Genomic DNA, 17,077 nt, shown 5'->3' on the forward strand with positions numbered 1-17,077 from the left:
GCATACCTGGCCCCAGCCCCTTTCCCTCGGGGTGTCGCTCCTCCACGGTTGCCACGGTGCCGCCAAGCACGGCTGTCGCGCGGCCCCGGTGTCAGCGGTGATGGCGGCGGGGTCGGGTGGGAGTGGGGGCTCTGGGGTAGGCCCCGGGCCGGGGCCGGGTGGGGGTGGGGGTCCCGGCGGGGGAAGCCCAGGACCGGGGTCCAGCGGGAGTCTCGGCAGTGGCGGGGATCTGCACCCGCGCACTGGGCGCTTGGTGAGCCTGTCGGCTTGTGGGCGTACAGCGCGGCGGCAGCAGCCAGGCCAGGAGTTTAATCACGGGCTGGTGTTGAGCCGGGAACCTCTGCGCGATGGACGCGTCTTCACCGTTCGCATCGACCGCAAGGTGCAGAGCTGGGGCCGCGGAACCGAGATGTGGAGGGTGGTGGGAGGGGACTTAAGGGAGACAGGGTAGGACAGTCAGAGTAGTCCACATCATCGGGTACCAAGGGGAAACGGACAGATTGTAAAGCACCAGGTGACAGGCAGGAAGCAAGCATGAACTAGGCACATTCATTCTGAGGAGACAGGAGAGCTTGAGTTTTCTCAAGACCCAAAAGCTGAGAAGGGACATGGGGGGCTCATCCACTAGAATGGCTGAGAAAGAAAACTCAGGGAACAATTTCTTGGGGATGGAAGATGGAGAGACGTCAGAAATGTGATGGAAAGAGAAGAGAGTTACCAAGGAAGGGACAAACCATTGAAGGCAAACTCACAGATACAGCCGGGAAGATGTGTGAGGAGAAATACTCGGGGAGGGAGGTGTGTGTAAGTTGGTGAAGAAGCCAGGTTCTCAGAAAGATTTTGAAAGAAGTGAATCTGGGTGGAGCTTAAGTCTGGGAGAGAATTAGGTGAAGAAAAGAAAGTGATATACAGGAGCGAGAGGTGGGGGCAGAGGAAGCATGTGCATGTGGATGGTTGGACAGCCATAGAGACCAGAGAAGTTAGAGAAGGCAAGAGGCTGGAACCATTTCCTAGAAGTGGTGTTGTAAAAACTGAGTATAGAGCAAGATTGCTAGGAAAAAACAGGCCCAAATAATTACTGAGAAAAAATTACTGCATATCTTCATTTCTGGAATAGGGTCCCAAGAGAAACAGCCATTAGTTGAGAAGTGAGACACAGTGACTGGCTTGTGGAATGTGGAGTGGCTCATCCTGAGCCTCTGTCCACAACCCCACAGGTCAACTCCTGGAGTGGCTCCATTGAGATTGGGGTGACGGCACTGGATCCTGGTGTGCTGGACTTCCCAAGCAGTGCCACGGGGCTGAAGGGGGGCTCATGGGTAGTGTCCGGCTGCTCGGTGCTGAGAGATGGACGCTCTGTGCTGGAGGAATATGGTCAGGACTTGGACCAGCTTGGTGAAGGGGACCGTGTGGGTGTGGAGCGCACAGTTGCTGGGGAGCTACGGCTCTGGGTGAATGGACGGGATTGTGGTGTGGCTGCCACAGGTCTGCCTGCTCGTGTCTGGGCCGTTGTGGACCTTTATGGCAAGTGCACCCAGATCACCGTGCTACCCCCAGAGCCAGGCTTCAGCCCCCCTACTCCCATCCCTACACCTCCCCTTGAGCCCTCAGCTCCCACTGAAGATTCTGGCATGGCTGAACAGGGAACCTCTGGGGATGAAGGTAAGAACACAGCTAGGGTAGTGGTGGAGGGGTAGGGCAGGGGGCATGGCTGAAGGAATAGGGGAAATACAGGGAGAAGAGAGGTTGGGTGTGGGCAAGGCCATTCAGACCTCCAAGTCTGTTAAAGGGGAGAGGAAGGGTTAGAAGGTGGGGTCTCCTGGCTGTGGTCCATGAAGCAGGGGCTGAACCCTTATTCCCCTCCCATCCTACCTGGTCCCCAGCCTTCATGGTGTCCCCAGCGCAGGCCCGGCCGGAGATGTTTCCTAACAGCCTTGAGTCGCATAATGGTGAGGGCTTTGGGGAGGTCCAGGGAAGGGGATGGAAAGTGAGGGAGGGACTTCAGGAGAGGGGTAGGAAGAGAGGTGCCAAGTCTGAGATTATAGAGCCTCATCCCAGTTTTCTTTTCCATCCTGTGGCTGTAGATTTTGCCAACATGGAGCTATCTGAGGTGGTGAGCAACGCCATCCTGTCTGCCTACAATGGGGGGCTCCTGAATGTGAACCTGAGCTCCCCACCATCAGGGGATGGCCTGGCATCTAGCGGTGCTGCCACCTCACCCATCCTCACTTCCAATGACGCCCTTCTCTTTCATGAGAAGTGTGGGACACTCATCAAACTAAGCAACAATAATAAGACTGCTGAGCGCCGGCGGCCCTTGGATGAATTCAACAATGGAGTTGTCATGACCAACCGCCCACTTCGGGATAATGAGATGTTTGAGGTGTGCAAGATTCTGGGGTTCAGCTGGTACCTCACCTCTGGGAGCTAAAGATGGGGCTCAGCTCTTATTTATTTATTTATTTTTGAGACAAAGTCTCACTTTGTTGCCCTCAGTAGTGCTGTGGCATCATAGCTCACAGCAACCTCAAACCTTTTGCCTTAGCCTCCTGAATAGCTGGGATTATAGGTACCCACCCCAAAGCCGGGCTATCTTTAAATCCTTTAAGAGCGAGTATCCAGTCTCGCTCTTGCTCAGGCTGGTCTTGAACCCATGAACTCAGGCAATCCACTTGCCTCAGCCTCCCCGAGTGCTAGGATTACAGGTGTGAGTCACCACACCCAGCCTTTTAAAAAATTTTTTAAGACAGAGTTTCTCTCTGTTGCCCTGGTTAGAGTGCTGTGGTGTCATAGCTCACGGTAACCTGAAACTCTTGGGCTCTAGTGATCTCTTGCCTCAGCTTGCTAAGTAGCTGGGACTACAGGCACCTGCTACAACACCCAGCTAGTTTTTTTCTGTTTTTAATAGAGACAGGGTTTTGCTCTCCCTCAGGCTAGTCTTGAACTCCTGAGCTCAAGCAATCCACCCACCTTGGCCTCCCAGAGTACTAGGATTACAGGTGTGAGTCACCGTGCCTGGTGGGGCTCAATTCTTGATGCTGGGAGGGTTGGGGTCTTGGGAGGAACTAAAGACTGAGGGTTGTCCTCTGTATTTACATTCCCTGCTTTTTTCTTCTGCTACCACTAAACACCAGATCCGTATTGACAAGCTTGTAGATAAGTGGTCAGGCTCCATTGAGATTGGTGTCACCACCCATAACCCCAACAGTTTGGAGTATCCAGCAACCATGACCAACCTCCAGTCAGGTACTGGTTCCAGGAAGGGGTGGGGGTGCAGGCTTGGGATTGCTGAGTGGAAGGGACTCCAATCCTAAACAGGGTGTCATCTTCACCTAGGCACCATCATGATGAGTGGCTGTGGGATCCTGACCAATGGCAAGGGTACCCGTCGGGAGTACTGTGAATTTAGTCTGGATGAGCTGCAGGTGAGGGTGAGGCTCAGAACCTTGGGCCACTCTCCAGGGGAGCCACAGGTACTCTGTGTCCCTATCTGGGCATCATCAGTGGTCGTTTCTGTAACCTAGAGCACAAAAGCCTCTTTTCCAAGAAGGCAGGGTTTCCCAACAGTAAAGCACTCAGATTTTGGAGTCTGGTTGTTCAATTTCTCTTATTGTTTGGCTGTTTGTGGTGGTGAACTGAGGCGACGTGCTTATCCTCTTTGGTTGCTTCTCCCCCCACCTCCCCCCATCTCTAAAATGAACCTAGTAATAATGCCTGTTTTATAGATTGACACTTAAGAAATTGGTGCTGGGCGGCGCCTGTGGCTCAGTTGGTAAGGCGCCGGCCCCATATACCGAGGGTGGCGGGTTCAAACCCGGCCCCGGCCGAACTGCAACCAAAAAATAGCCGGGCGTTGTGGCGGGCGCCTGTAGTCCCAGCTACTTGGGAGGCTGAGGCAAGAGAATCGCTTAAGCCCAGGAGTTGGAGGTTGCTGTGAGCTGTGTGAGGCCACGGCACTCTACCGAGGGCCATAAAGTGAGACTCTGTCTCTACAAAAAAAAAAAAAAAAAAAGAAATTGGTGCTTTTTGGAGATGGTTTAACTCAGTGCCTGACTTACTTTGAGCATTCAGGAAATGTAAAAATTGTCATGTCTAGAAAAAAAGGACCAAAGATGTATCCTACCTGTCCTCCAGGGTGGTCTCAGACTTAACATGAATACCTTTTAGAACAGGGGTCCTCAAACTTTTTAAACAGGGGGCCAGTTCACTGTCCCTCAGACCATTGGAGGGCTGGATTATAGTTAAAAAAAAAAACAAAACTATGAACAAATTCCTATGCACACTGCACATATCTTATTTTGAAGTAAAAAAACAAAACGGGAACAAACGCAATCACACCGCCTCATGTGGCCTGTGGACTGTAGTTTGAGGACCCCTGAAGAAATTTAGAGTCACTGTCCTGTGGAATGTGGTGGTGAAAAGTGCCCCAGGATTGCTCTGGACCCTGACCGTGAATAGATTCTAAGCTGAGGTATCTTTCTGCTTTAAGTAGGAGGGTGACCACATTGGCCTCACAAGAAAGTCCAACTCTGCCCTGCACTTCTTCATTAATGGCATTGATCAGGGTAAGAGGATGTTCAGAGAGGGCCAGTGGGACAGGGCTTTCAGAAGTGATGGGGACAGGGGTCTGTACCTCATTCTCTTGCTCCCTTTTGGTGCTTGGTCTCCCTGTGTTTGACTCTTTTCCTCTCATTCTCGCCATTCTGCTGACACCCCTGCACCTTCCATTGCCATAGGAGTGGCTACCCCTCTGACCCCCCCAGTGGTATATGGTGTGGTGGACTTGTATGGGATGGCAGTGAAGGTGACCATCGTCCATAATAACAACCACAGCGACCGTCTCCGCCGGAACAATGCCATCCTTCGAGCGCTGTCCCCTGAGGGTGCTCTCCGCCGTGCTGCTCCTGCTGCCCAGGCAGAACCTGAACGCCTGCTCTTCCACCCTAATTGTGGGCAGAAGGCAGCCATCACCCACGAAGGACGCACTGCCCTGAGGCCCCAGTATGGCCCATGGGGTGGGGAGAAGCCTGCAGAAGGGGTTCTAATGGGATTAGTGGGGAGGGCAAGGAAACAGGAGGCAAAGGGTCTGTGGGCTGGGCACTTCCTGGGTTTTGAGGTTTAGTTGGTTGGCTGGGGCAGTGGGTGTTGGCAGGCATTGCAAGGCTAAGCCTTGACACAGAGTTTGAGTTAGGGATCTGAATTCCCACTTGCTGTGTCCTCAGTGCCACCGATGACTTCAATCATGGAGTGGTGCTGAGCAGCAGAGCCCTGCGGGACGGAGAGGTGTTCCAGGTGCGCATTGACAAGATGGTGGACAAATGGGCTGGCTCCATTGAGATTGGTGTCACTACCCACAACCCTGCCTACCTCCAGTTGCCTTCCACCATGACCAACTTGCGCTCTGGTGAGCTCCCAAGAAGGGCAGGTCCAGGATAGGGTTTTAGGGAGGACTCTCCCTGAAGTCTTGGTACTTGCTCTCCAGCCCCTTTTTCACTCATCACACTTGTGACTACTCATTTGGTGGCTGAGGAGTGCCTTGTGGGTAGGGCTTATGGCTGACATAAGAATTGCACAGTGTTTTTTTTTTTTTTTTTTTTTTTTTTGAGACAGAATCTCACTATTGTCATCCTTGGTGGAGTGCTGTGGCATCACAGCTCACAGCAACCTCCAACTCTTGGGCTTAAGCAGTTCTCTTGCCTCAGCCTCCCAAATAGCTGGGACTACAGGTGCCCGCCACAACACCAGCTATTTTTTTTTTTTTTTTTTTTTTTTTTTCAGTTTTTGGCCAGGGCCAGGTTTGAACCCACCACCTCCAGTACATAGGGCTGGCACCCTACTCCTTGAGCCACAGGTACCACCCATCTCCAGCTATTTTTTGTTGGAGTTGTCATTGTTGTATAGCTGACCCTGGCCAGGGTCGAACCTACCAGCCTTAGTGTATGTGGCTGGCGTGGTAAGTACTATGCTACAGGCACCAAGCCAGAATTGCACAATTTTCTTTTCCTGCTCAGGGAAGAAAGCTGGCGGGCTGTCAAGGAATAGGCTAGATAGGCTTTGGGCTTAGGGAAATAACATGGGGGCTGTATATAAAGCAGAGGAGCCCTGCCTTCCCCCTCACATCCTCTGCCACTCCTTGCCCCCCTAGGAACCTGGATGATGACAGGGAATGGAGTGATGCACAACGGGACAACCATCCTGGATGAATATGGGCACAACTTGGACCGCCTCAAGGTGGGAGAGTGGCTGTACTGCCTGCATCTGCTCGCAGCAGTTGGGGAGGCAGGCAAGGCAGGGCTGATGCAGGACCAACCCAGGCAGGAACTCTGCCTGACTCCTCAATCCAGCCCCCTTTCTTCCAAGGCAGGGGACACGGTAGGTGTGGTGCGACGGGAGGATGGAACTCTCCATTTCTTTGTCAATGGAATGACTCAGGGCCCTGCTGCCTGGAATGTGCCCCCCGGTGTCTATGCTGTTGTGGATCTCTACGGCCAGGCGGCCCAGGCCACCATTGTGGACGACGTGGGTGAGGGCCGGGCTGGGCTGGGGCAGGGGTTTAGGGTAGCCTTGGGAGGCCCTAGAGACCTAATGGGTGATGTCCCTCTTGCAGAGGTGCCTCCAATTCCTGAACCACTCCTGGAAGGGAATAACCAAGTATCTCCAAGTTCCCCTTCCTCAGGGGCTGGAGGCTCAGACCTGCGCTTCCACCAGCTCCACGGCAGTAATGCAGTCATCACTAATGGGGGCCGCACTGCACTTCGCCACAACTGCCGTAGCGAGTTCAATGACGCCATTGTCATCTCCAACCGGTCAGTCTCTGGACTTTCAGGTCTCCACCTTATAATTGCCCAGCCTTAGTCATGTAAGCAGAGCCTCCCTGGTCACCGTTCTCCCTTGCAGGGCCCTGCGGGATGGAGAACTATTTGAAATTGTCATTCAAAAGATGGTGGACCGCTGGTCAGGCTCCATTGAGGCTGGTGAGGGGGCATCTGTGTATGGGTTGAAGGGTGCAGGGTGCAGGATGCCTGTGTCCTAGAAGGCCAGCTCTGAAATACCCCTGCCTCTCCCCAGGAGTGACTGCTATTCGGCCTGAAGACCTGGAATTCCCTAACACTATGACAGACATTGACTATGATACGTGGATGCTAAGGTTGGGCTGCCTGCTTTGGGGGCCAGCTTGGCAGGATTGGGTGGAGCTGGCTGGGATCAGGGAAGCAGGGTTTGGGCCTCGGGTGGCCAAGGGTAGTGGCTGACCTCAGGGATCTGGCTGCCTTCTCATTTCAATTCTGGAAAGCCACACCCAGCCCTGCGAAGGCTCAATCCTCCTACCTCTTAGGGTAGTTACCACTTTTCCTTGGGGGATCCCAGGAACAAAGGAGATAGGATTGGCCCAGATCAAGACTCCATTCAAAAGCACTGAAAGTTCTGATAGGTAGAGACTGGGTAGGGGCCAGTGTGCAGATGAAGCTGGGAGACTGACCCACTGACCCCCCCTCTTCCATACCCCAGTGGCACAGCCATCATGCAAGATGGTAACACGATGCGCAACAACTATGGGTGTGACCTGGATGCACTGGGCACAGGTGCACGCATTGGCATGATGCGAACTGCCAAGGGCGATCTGCACTACTTCATCAATGGCCAGGACCAAGGCGCTGCTTGCTCAGGCTTGCCTCCGGGTAAAGGTGACTACTCTGTGGCTTTTGCCCTGCCACCCTCAGGCTAGGCCATCCAAGCTGTGGGTTTCTAACCCCTTCCTTTCCTACCCAGAGGTGTATGCAGTAGTGGATCTCTATGGCCAGTGTGTTCAAGTGTCCATCACCAGCGCCACTGGCCCCATGGACAACAGCCTGGCAACAAGCAACACTGCCACTGAGAAGTCATTTCCCCTGCACTCCCCAGGTGTGACATCAGGGAGGGCAGGCAATGTGGGCTTGAAAGATACAGTTTCCAAGTCAGGGAAGCTGTTAAAAGATGGCTGGCTAGGTAGCTGCAGACCACAGGGAGGGGATAGCCCACAGTGGCAAGCAGCTAGTCAGGGGGTTGGAACACAGAGCCTAGACACTTCCTGCCATTAAGGGGGCAGGACACTATAAGCTGAGTATGCTAGGTTTGGGAATGTGTCTTGCTGTGGTGAAAAGAGATGTCAGGAGGCCCTGAAGAGTAATGGCATATATTGTTTTTATGTCCATATCACTTTTGTCGGAAAGCTTTGCTTTGTGTCCTGTCTGAAGCCTGCTGCTCCAATCCTACCCTTTCCTTTGGTGTCATCTTTCCACAGTGGCTGGTGTGGCTCACCGATTCCATAGTACTTGTGGCAAAAATGTCACCCTGGAGGAAGATGGCACAAGGGCAGTACGTGCAGCTGGCTATGCTCATGGCCTTGTTTTCAGCACCAAGGAGCTCAAAGCTGAGGAAGTCTTTGAGGTAGGCTGTTGAGATGTGACAGAGGGAGCTGCCAAGCCCATCACCACAGGGCCAGTTATTATTTTCTCTCACAGGTGAAAGTAGAAGAGCTGGATGAGAAGTGGGCAGGCTCCCTCCGGCTGGGGCTGACTACACTAGCACCAGGGGAGATGGGGCTTGGAGTAGGAGGTGGCCCAGGGCTGCCTCCCTCCCTGCCAGAGCTCCGAACTAAGACCACTTGGATGGTGTCCAGCTGTGAAGTGAGGCGTGACGGGCAGCTCCAGAGGATGAATTATGGCCGGAACCTAGAGCGGCTTGGGGTGAAGCAGCTGGCTTCAGGGACAGGGGGAGGGGTTGGAAGTGGAAGTCGCAGGGAGGAATGGGCTGAGCATGTCCTTATCCCACCTTGTCCTAGGTGGGAAGTCATGTGGGTGTTCGTCGTGGGGCAGATGACACGATGCACATCTTGGTAGATGGAGAAGATATGGGGCCTGCGGCCACCGGCATTGCCAAGGTAGACCTAAGAGTTTCCTTGGGTTCTGGGAATGGGGTTGAGGTCTTTTTTTGTTCCCTGACTTACTGGGTCTTATGTGCCCCTAGAATGTGTGGGCTGTGTTGGATCTCTACGGGCCAGTACGCAGTGTGTCTATTGTCAGTTCTACAAGGCTGGAAGAACCTGAAGGCACCCATCCTCCTTCTCCCAGCTCAGACACCGGCAGTGAGGGCGAGGAGGAGGACGAGGGCGAGGAGCATGGCCTGGGAGTAAGAGGCTGCAACAGAGCCTGCCATGCACACAGATGGGCAGTTGGTGGGCTACTGGGTGCCAGGCCTGTTTTGAGTTTGCTGATTGTCCCGCAGAGGCTCAAAGTCTGTGTAAACCCCAGTGGGGTGGGTCAGGCCTGGCATTGGCAACCCATGCAGCTCAGTCTCTTCACACCAGGGCCAGAATCAAGTGGGTGTTATGCCCACAGCCCTTGAGTTTCTGGAGAACCATGGGAAGAATATTCTCTTGTCCAATGGGAACCGCACAGCCACACGTGTGGCCAGCTACAATCAAGGCATTGTTGTCATCAGCCAGCCCCTGGTGCCCCAGCTGCTGGTCCAGGTGGGCTCTGCCTCCTTAGCCCCAGCTCCTCTTCTTCCAGAAGGGCCCAGAGCCAACCTTCTCTGAGAAAGGCTTTTTCAGGTGGAGGAAAAAGAAGGCAAGCTTGGTTGAGCTTCCTGGACTTTTGTCCACATCCTGTAATGTAAATTAGTTGTAAATCAGTTATCAGTAAGTCTCCACTTGGTGACAGGTGAGGGAAGCACTAGAGAGGAGCTAGAGGAGTCCGAGGAAGGTGATCTTATATGTGGGAACAGGGAGGGCCTTTCTGCTGCAAACTGGAACGTATGTCAGAGTTAGCCAGGTGAAGGAAGGTCCTGCGGACCAGAATCCTTACAGAGGCAACAGCAAGATCAAGGCTCAAAGAGGGAAGGAAACAACTGAATTTGCAGCTTCTTTTCCTTCCAAGCATCAGAAATGACAACATCTGGTGGGTGCGGTGGCTCACACTTATAATCCTAGCACTCTGGGAGGCTGAAGTGGGTGGATTACTTGAGCTCAGGAGTTCCAGACCAGCCTGAGCAAGAATGAGACCCCATCTCTACTGAAAATAGAAAAATTAGCCAGGTGTAGTGGCATATGCCTGTAGTCCTACCTACTCTGGATCCTGAGGCAAGAGAATTACTTGAGCCCAGTTTGAGGTTGCTGTGAGCTGTGACACCACAGCACTCTAGCTTGGGCAACAGAGTGAGACTCTGCTTCATTAAAAAAAAAAGAAAGAAAAAAGAAAGGACAGCATCTTAGTCCACACTCTGGGAGATGCCACATTCTCTGCCTAGCTAGGGTAAGGAGCGTGGCTCTTCCCAGGAGGCCATGATTATGGAGTGATTTCTTCTTCCTTAGGTGCGAATAGACTTCTTGAACCGACAGTGGACATCTTCCCTTGTCTTGGGAGTCATCACCTGCCCACCTGAGAGGCTCAACTTCCCAGCCTCTGCCTGTGCCCTCAAACGGGCAGCCTGGCTACTGCGAGGCCATGGAGTCTTCCATAATGGTCTCAAGGTAAGTAAGGGAGCCAGAAAGAAGGGAGAAGGCCAGACATCTGAGTAAGGAGGGCCTGGCCAAAAGGGAGGGGTGGGACTATAGATCTAAAGGGAGATAATAGTGGGCAGGCAAGAGTGTGAGTTGGCCTTAGGCTTGTAGCCTCCTCGGTGTCCTTGCCATTGAGAATGATACAGTGGGGAGAAAGGGGATGGAGTTTTAGGTATCTGAAGTGGGAGTAGGGCCTAGGCAGTGAGTAAGTATGGAGGGCAAAGCTCAGCAACTGGCAAGCGGAAGCAGAGTAAAGTGGGGGATGGCTGCTGTGGTGGGAGTCTGACTTCTGGAAGACAGTAGGTCTCTCCTCCTAGATCTGTGAGAAGTTTGGGCCAAATCTGGACACATGTCCTGAAGGCACCATCCTGGGACTGCGGCTGGACAGCTCTGGAGGGCTGCATCTCCACGTCAATGGGGTGGACCAGGGGGTGGCTGTTGCAGATGTGCCCCAGCCCTGCCATGCGCTTGTAGATCTCTATGGGCAATGTGAGCAGGTTAGTGGCAATCTGGGTGGGAAAGAGAGTGTCTCTGGGAGACTGGGCTGTCCAGTAAGGGGATCAGCAGCTCCTGTGGGCTGATCAAGTTCTGGCTGACCACCCCTCTCCCCCGCAGGTCACAATTGTGAGCCCTGAACCAGGGGCTGCCAGTGGGAAGAGTACTGGAACCCAAGGGGACATGGAAAAAGCAGACATGGTGGACGGTGCGCCAGCCCAAAGGGACTGCTCCCACTCCTCCTACATTTCTAGCCCAGCTTCTATGACCTATGCCCCTCTGCTCCCTCAGGTATCAAGGAGAGCGTGTGCTGGGGTCCACCGCCTGCTGCTAGCCCTCTAAAGAGCTGCGAATATCATGCCCTTTGCTCCCGTTTCCAAGAACTGCTGCTGCTTCCTGGTGAGTGCCAGTCCTCCAGAACCCACTTTATTCCCAGGGCCAGGCCAGGGCTATGCTCAGAGCCCTGGAGACCAGTTGGAGGCTTGAGACCCATGGTGGGAGCCATAGCACCAAGCCTGCTATTCACTCTCCCTCAGAGGATTATTTCATGCCTCCACCGAAACGTAGCCTGTGCTACTGTGAGTCTTGCCGGAAGCTTCGAGGAGATGAAGCCCATAGGCGTCGAGGAGAGCCTCCCCAGGAATATGCCCTGCCCTTTGGCTGGTGCAGGTTTAACCTCAGGTACATATGGACAAAGTCATGCATTTGTCCTACTGATCTTTGTTCCCTTGTGAAAGCAGGGATTGGGGGGAGGGATCTCAAGAGGGTACATGGAAGAAATGATAGAACTTCCTTTCTAGGGGATGACCTTAGGGAGCCAGTGACCTTTGTCCTCTCTGCCCTGTCTGCCCACCTCTTAGGGTGAATCCCCGCCTGGAGGCAGGGACACTAACCAAGAAGTGGCACATGGCATATCATGGGAGCAGTGTGGCAGCTGTACGGAGAGTGCTAGACCGAGGGGAGCTGGGAGCAGGTACTGTGGAGCAGGTAGAGGCAGGGTAGGCTGGGTCTGGGGTCACTGGAAGGAATAAAATGGCTGTCCTGATGCATTTTTCCTTCCAGGCATTGCCTCCATCCTGAGCTGCCGGCCGTTGAAGGGAGAGCCTGGGATAGGGTTTGAGGAGCCTGGTGAGAACTGTGCACCTCCTCGGGAGGAGCAGCCCCCGCCCGTGCTGCTCTCCCCCTCCCTTCAATATGCTGGGGCCGAGACCCTGGCCTCCAAAGTGCAGTGAGTACACAGGAAGGATGGGGAGAGATCTCCAGAGGCTCAAACCAAGATGGGAGGGAGGGGCCCACAGCCAGCCACTGAGGTCTTTGTGACTTGCCTTATCCTCTCTCACCCTGTCTAATCAGTTGCTCAGTCTCTTATCTCAGCCCTTCACTCATTCATTGAACAAGCCACTTATATGCTCTCTTGGGCAAAAAAGGAACGTTGCTCTTGTGGAACTTATACCTGCTCTCTCTAAACAATGTTTTTACATGATAAGTATTTAATATTTTTAAAGGTGATAAAAGTGCTATGCAAACAAAAATGATTGGAGTGAAGGAGAAGTACAGTGGAGCAGGCAATTAAACAGGTAGTTAGGGTAGGCATTTAAGAAGGAGAGATCTGAACAAAGGCTTGAAGAAGGAACTGAAGGATGTAGCTGAGCAGGCTTTGGGAGGAAGAGTATTTCAAGCAGAACAGCTGGAGCTAAGTTCCTATAGGGTGCGGCAGTATTTCCTAGGAACAGCGAGACCTGTGTGGTTTGAACAGTGTTAGTAAGGGGGAAGAGTTGATGGGCCAGAGGTCTCACTGCCCTATTTCTGTTTCTTGTCTGACAGATTCCGGGACCCCAAATACCAGCGGACACACCAGGCTCAGGTGGCATTCCAGGTGTGCGTGCGCCCTGGCTCCTACATTCCTGGCCCCCCTTCTGCTGTCCTTGCAGAACCTCCTGACCCTCACTTCAGCCCAGATGAACTTGAATGGGTCACTAAGGAGAAGGGGGCCACACTCCTCTATGCCCTGCTGGTACGGGTGGAATGAGGAGTGAGACACCACTAGTACAAGCACAGTGGGCTTTGGGCTCATGGACTCTGAGTAACGACTGCCTCCAACTCATTCGTGATTCATGGCATGCACAGGTGCTGTCTTTGGCAGATGCGCAGGATCATGTAGGCAGGCTCTCAGATTTAGATGGCAAGTGGCACATCTCCATGTCCAGGGGCCCAGAACACTCCCTGTGATGGGAGGGAGCTCGGGGAAGCCCAGCCCTGGGCCCTGGCTTCATGCACTGATTTGGGAAACACGACTCCCTATTACTCCCTTCCTCCTTAACACTTAATTTATTTCTGTTTTTGGTTACTGTGAATTCCAGAGGAGTCTCCTGTGCCCACAGAAGCTGCTTTTCCCCAAGGGCCTCGAGCGGGAGCAGGGAAGGGCGGGCGTAAGGACGAAGGGGCCCTCTGTACAGTTGTTACTGACTCTGATTTCTAAGGAGCCAATAAACGCCGTCTCAGAGCCTGCGCCTCGGCCTCACTCGCGCGCGCCCCCCTCCAGAGCCCGCCGTCCCTCGGGCCGCCGGGCCAAGTTAGAAGGCTGAAGGTGCAGCAGACCCTCATCCCCTTGCCACGAAGTTTGGGCGCCGCGGGCTACTGTCCCGGCGTGCTTCCGCCCTTCCCTCACGCAACCCGAGAAGCTGCCGCTGCTGCCGTCGCCACTCCGGAAGTTGTTCTGGCCGCCGGATGTGACGTGGGGGCCAGGCGGGTCGGAGGGCCGCGGAGAAAGCGCCCAGGTGGGTAGGGAGGGGCGAGCGCCGGGGCTGGCGGGGAGGGAGGCGGGGGCGCGGACCTGCGGACCCTGACACCTTCTGCGCGCGCAGTGGAGCAGGGGCTGAGGCCCGGGCGGGCGGCGGCCACCAGGAACACGTGATTGGGAGCGGCGAGCGGGCCGCGCGGACAGGCTTCCGCCTCGGCTGGGCGCGGTGCCCTCCGGCTGAGCGCCCCCTTCACCTCTCCACCCACAGCTGAGCGCCCGCAGGCCCGGTCTGAGGTCTGGCAGTCTGTGACAGAGCCGGGCGTTCACGGCCCGAGCGTCCCCGGCAGCACCATGCCCGCGCTCCTGGAGCGCCCGAAGCTTTCCAACGCCATGGCTAGGGCGCTGCACCGGCACATCATGATGGAACGAGAGCGCAAGCGGCAGGGTGAGCTGGGCCCAAAGCGAGGGGACTTGGGGCCCGGAGGGGCTCCACTATCCCAGGGCTGACTCCCCCACGGGCAGACCTGTGCACCCGCGGTCGAGGCTAGGAGAGGGAATGAACAGCCCGGGTGGGAGCTAAGAAGCTTGATCCAAGCTCCAGAGCTCCAGAACCCTAGAATCCTTGATCTGGGAAGGACCTTGGAGAGCACCTGGTAATAAAGCCTCCCTCTTCCTGCCCCCATTCATGCAGTGATGGGGAAGCCTATTCCCCTCGAGGAGCGTACAAGCATGCTGGGATAAGGGGCTTTTGATGGTCTTCGGTCTGTTAACATTCGAATTATTTTCACCACCACTTTGTCATTCTGCCTGAATTCTCTAGAGGAAGAAGAGGTGGACAAGATGATGGAACAGAAAATGAAGGAAGAACAAGAAAGAAGGAAAAAAAAGGAGATGGAAGAGAGAATGTCACTAGAGGAGACCAAGGAACAAGTAAGCAATCTCTCCCAGTTCTGACTTCTTCCTTGGCTCTTCTTGCCTTTGTGTTCTCTTACCTTCCCTTTCCCACCTCCCAGATTCTGAAATTGCAGGAGAAGCTTTTGGCCCTACAGGAAGAGAAGCACCAGCTATTCCTGCAGCTTAAGAAAGTTTTACATGAAGAAGAAAAACGGAGGCGAAAAGAGCAGAGGTGGGAGCAGAGAACTAAAGATTCAAATGGGGGCAGTGGAATTGGAATCAAGTAACAAAAAAGAATTGCAGTTTAATGGCAAGAGAGAGGACCTGTCTTTGACTCTGACCTTCTTTCTTTTCACTCCAGTGACCTAACCACTCTGACATCAGCTGCATACCAGCAGAGCCTGACTGTTCACACAGGAACTCATCTCCTCAGTATGCAGGGTGAGGAGTGAAGAACCACCTGACAGAATGGGCCCTTCTGGAGGTTGCAGCCTCCTTTTGCAGCATCTTGAAGCCTCTCTCCCTTTCTAGGAAGCCCTGGAGGACACAATCGCCCAGGCACCCTCATGGCAGCTGACAGAACTAAACAGATGTTTGGCCCCCAAGTGCTTACGGTGAGAACAGTAGGATTGGATGTCTAACTCCAATTGCTTTTCCCCACTACTTCCACTTAAGCATCTTTGCCACCAGTATTCAAACCACAACATAACAAGCACTTATTATTCAGGGGAAAATGGGGCATACAGAGATGTATACAAATCACTGGGTTTTTGCTCTCAAGAGTTTTGAGACAAAGTTCTCATTCTCCCTTGCTTAGACCCGGCACTACGTGGGCTCAGCAGCTGCTTTCACAGGGACCCCGGAGCATGGGCAATTCCAAGGCAGCCCAGGTGGTGCATATGGGACTGCTCAGCCCCCACCCCATTATGGGCCCACACAGCCAGCCTATAGTCCTAGTCAGCAGCTCAGAGGTGAGTGACGGAATGAGGGGAGTAGGGTTCCTCAAAGCCCATAGAGAATGTTATAGAAAAAGGAGGTCCTAATTAATGCCTGTGCCTCCTGCCTTTCTCAGCGCCTTCAGCGTTTCCTGCAGTGCAGTACCTATCTCAGCCACAGCCACAGCCTTATGCCGTGCACGGCCACTTTCAGCCCACCCAGACAGGTGACAACACTCCATGCAGGAGCCCTAGCTCCATGGGTTCTCTGTATGTCACTCTCTGCTCATTTCATACTTTTCTTTCCCACCTAGGGTTCCTCCAGCCTGGTGGTGCCTTGTCCTTGCAAAAGCAGATGGAGCACGCTAATCAGCAGACTGGCTTCTCTGACTCAGTGAGTAGGGAACCTTGGGAGGTCATGGATAGGGCTATACTAAGGGGGGAAGGGGGGCACAGTATGCCTCAGGTCCTGACTCTGTTTTCTGCAGTCTTCCCTGCGCCCTATGCACCCGCAGGCTCTACATCCAGCCCCAGGACTTCTTGCCTCCCCCCAGCTCCCTGTGCAGATGCAACCAGCAGGAAAGGTAAGGATAGTAATCTGTTGTATCTATGAGAATCTCCATGCTCCCGGGAAAACGGGATAGGTAGGACAGGTGACCCATATCATACAGTTATTTCCTTCTTTTTAGGGGATGGTTAATCAGTAAGGGTATTAAGGGGAAGGGAGTATGTCTACTCACAAAGCCCTCCTTTTCTCATCACCACCAGTCGGGCTTTGCAGCCACCAGCCAACCTGGCCCTCGGCTCCCCTTCATCCAACATAGCCAGAACCCAAGATTCTACCACAAGTGACCATCAGAATATATCTTCAACCTCAAAATCCCCACCCTTCTATGGGTGATGGTGCCTATGTGTCCCAAGTAAATAAAATCTACCTGCCACTGCCCTTGGCTGCTGTTTGTGTTGTCTCCCACCTAATTGTTTGGAGTAGGCAAAGGGTGTTGGGCGGGGGATGGCTGACAGGTCTACAGCAAGTCAGAGACAGTGGGTTACAATGAGCTCAGTGGCAGGCGGCGCCTGTGGCTCATTTGGTAGAGTGCCGGCCCCATATACTGAGGGTGGCGGGTTCAAACCCGGCCCCGGCCAAACTGCAACCAAAAAATAGCCGGGCATTGTGGTGGGCGCCTGTAGTCCCAGCTACTTGGGAGGCTGAGGCAAGAGAATCACTTAAGCCCAGGAGTTGGAGGTTGCTGTGAGCTGTACGAGGCCACGGCACCCTACCGAGGGCCATAAAGTGAGACTCTGTTTCTACAAAAAAAAAAAAAACAGGGCAGCGTGTGTGGCTCAGTCGGTAAGGCGGCGGCCCCATATACCGAGGGTGGCGGGTTCAAACCGGGCCCCGGCTGAACTGCAACCAAAAAATAGCTGGGCGTTGTGGCGGGCGCCTGTAGTCCCAGCTACTCGGGTCGCTTAAGC

At 54.0% G+C, this 17,077-nt stretch overlaps 2 protein-coding genes across 9 annotated transcripts; both read left to right on the forward strand.

Moving 5' to 3' along the window:
* The first annotated feature begins 9 nt into the window (after positions 1 to 9).
* On the forward strand, positions 10 to 13,536 carry NEURL4 (neuralized E3 ubiquitin protein ligase 4). 6 transcript variants are annotated; one of them, XM_053569811.1, is made up of 29 exons: positions 10 to 382; positions 1,218 to 1,662; positions 1,884 to 1,949; positions 2,085 to 2,383; positions 3,135 to 3,246; positions 3,337 to 3,425; positions 4,493 to 4,565; positions 4,737 to 5,001; positions 5,223 to 5,404; positions 6,146 to 6,231; positions 6,345 to 6,519; positions 6,608 to 6,806; positions 6,898 to 6,974; positions 7,069 to 7,147; positions 7,507 to 7,682; positions 7,768 to 7,899; positions 8,279 to 8,424; positions 8,499 to 8,723; positions 8,819 to 8,917; positions 9,004 to 9,165; positions 9,344 to 9,508; positions 10,349 to 10,507; positions 10,855 to 11,034; positions 11,153 to 11,240; positions 11,324 to 11,431; positions 11,569 to 11,713; positions 11,893 to 12,005; positions 12,095 to 12,260; positions 12,857 to 13,536. In XM_053569811.1, the coding sequence occupies exons 1-29, from the start codon at positions 101 to 103 to the stop codon at positions 13,059 to 13,061; spliced, it is 4,698 nt and encodes a 1,565-aa protein (XP_053425786.1). In that variant the 5' UTR covers positions 10 to 100; the 3' UTR covers positions 13,062 to 13,536. The 6 variants fall into 6 exon arrangements, with proteins under 6 accessions (XP_053425786.1, XP_053425787.1, XP_053425790.1 ...); XM_053569812.1 differs by having other exon boundaries at positions 7,507 to 7,676; XM_053569813.1 differs by having other exon boundaries at positions 11 to 382; positions 6,361 to 6,523.
* Positions 13,537 to 13,668: 132 nt separating this feature from the next.
* On the forward strand, positions 13,669 to 16,547 carry GPS2 (G protein pathway suppressor 2). Of its 3 annotated transcripts, none has more exons than XM_053569834.1 (11): positions 13,669 to 13,809; positions 14,041 to 14,217; positions 14,593 to 14,702; positions 14,786 to 14,898; positions 15,028 to 15,107; positions 15,198 to 15,280; positions 15,484 to 15,637; positions 15,739 to 15,828; positions 15,916 to 15,995; positions 16,068 to 16,185; positions 16,370 to 16,547. In XM_053569834.1, exons 2-11 carry the CDS (start codon positions 14,124 to 14,126, stop codon positions 16,423 to 16,425), a joined length of 978 nt encoding a protein of 325 aa, XP_053425809.1. In that variant the 5' UTR covers positions 13,669 to 13,809; positions 14,041 to 14,123; the 3' UTR covers positions 16,426 to 16,547. The 3 variants fall into 3 exon arrangements, with proteins under 3 accessions (XP_053425809.1, XP_053425808.1, XP_053425811.1); XM_053569833.1 differs by having other exon boundaries at positions 16,090 to 16,185; XM_053569836.1 differs by having other exon boundaries at positions 16,117 to 16,185.
* Positions 16,548 to 17,077: the final 530 nt, after the last annotated feature.

The sequence above is a fragment of the Nycticebus coucang genome, chromosome 18, assembly GCF_027406575.1.
Source record: "Nycticebus coucang isolate mNycCou1 chromosome 18, mNycCou1.pri, whole genome shotgun sequence".
Classification (NCBI taxonomy): domain Eukaryota; kingdom Metazoa; phylum Chordata; class Mammalia; order Primates; family Lorisidae; genus Nycticebus; species Nycticebus coucang.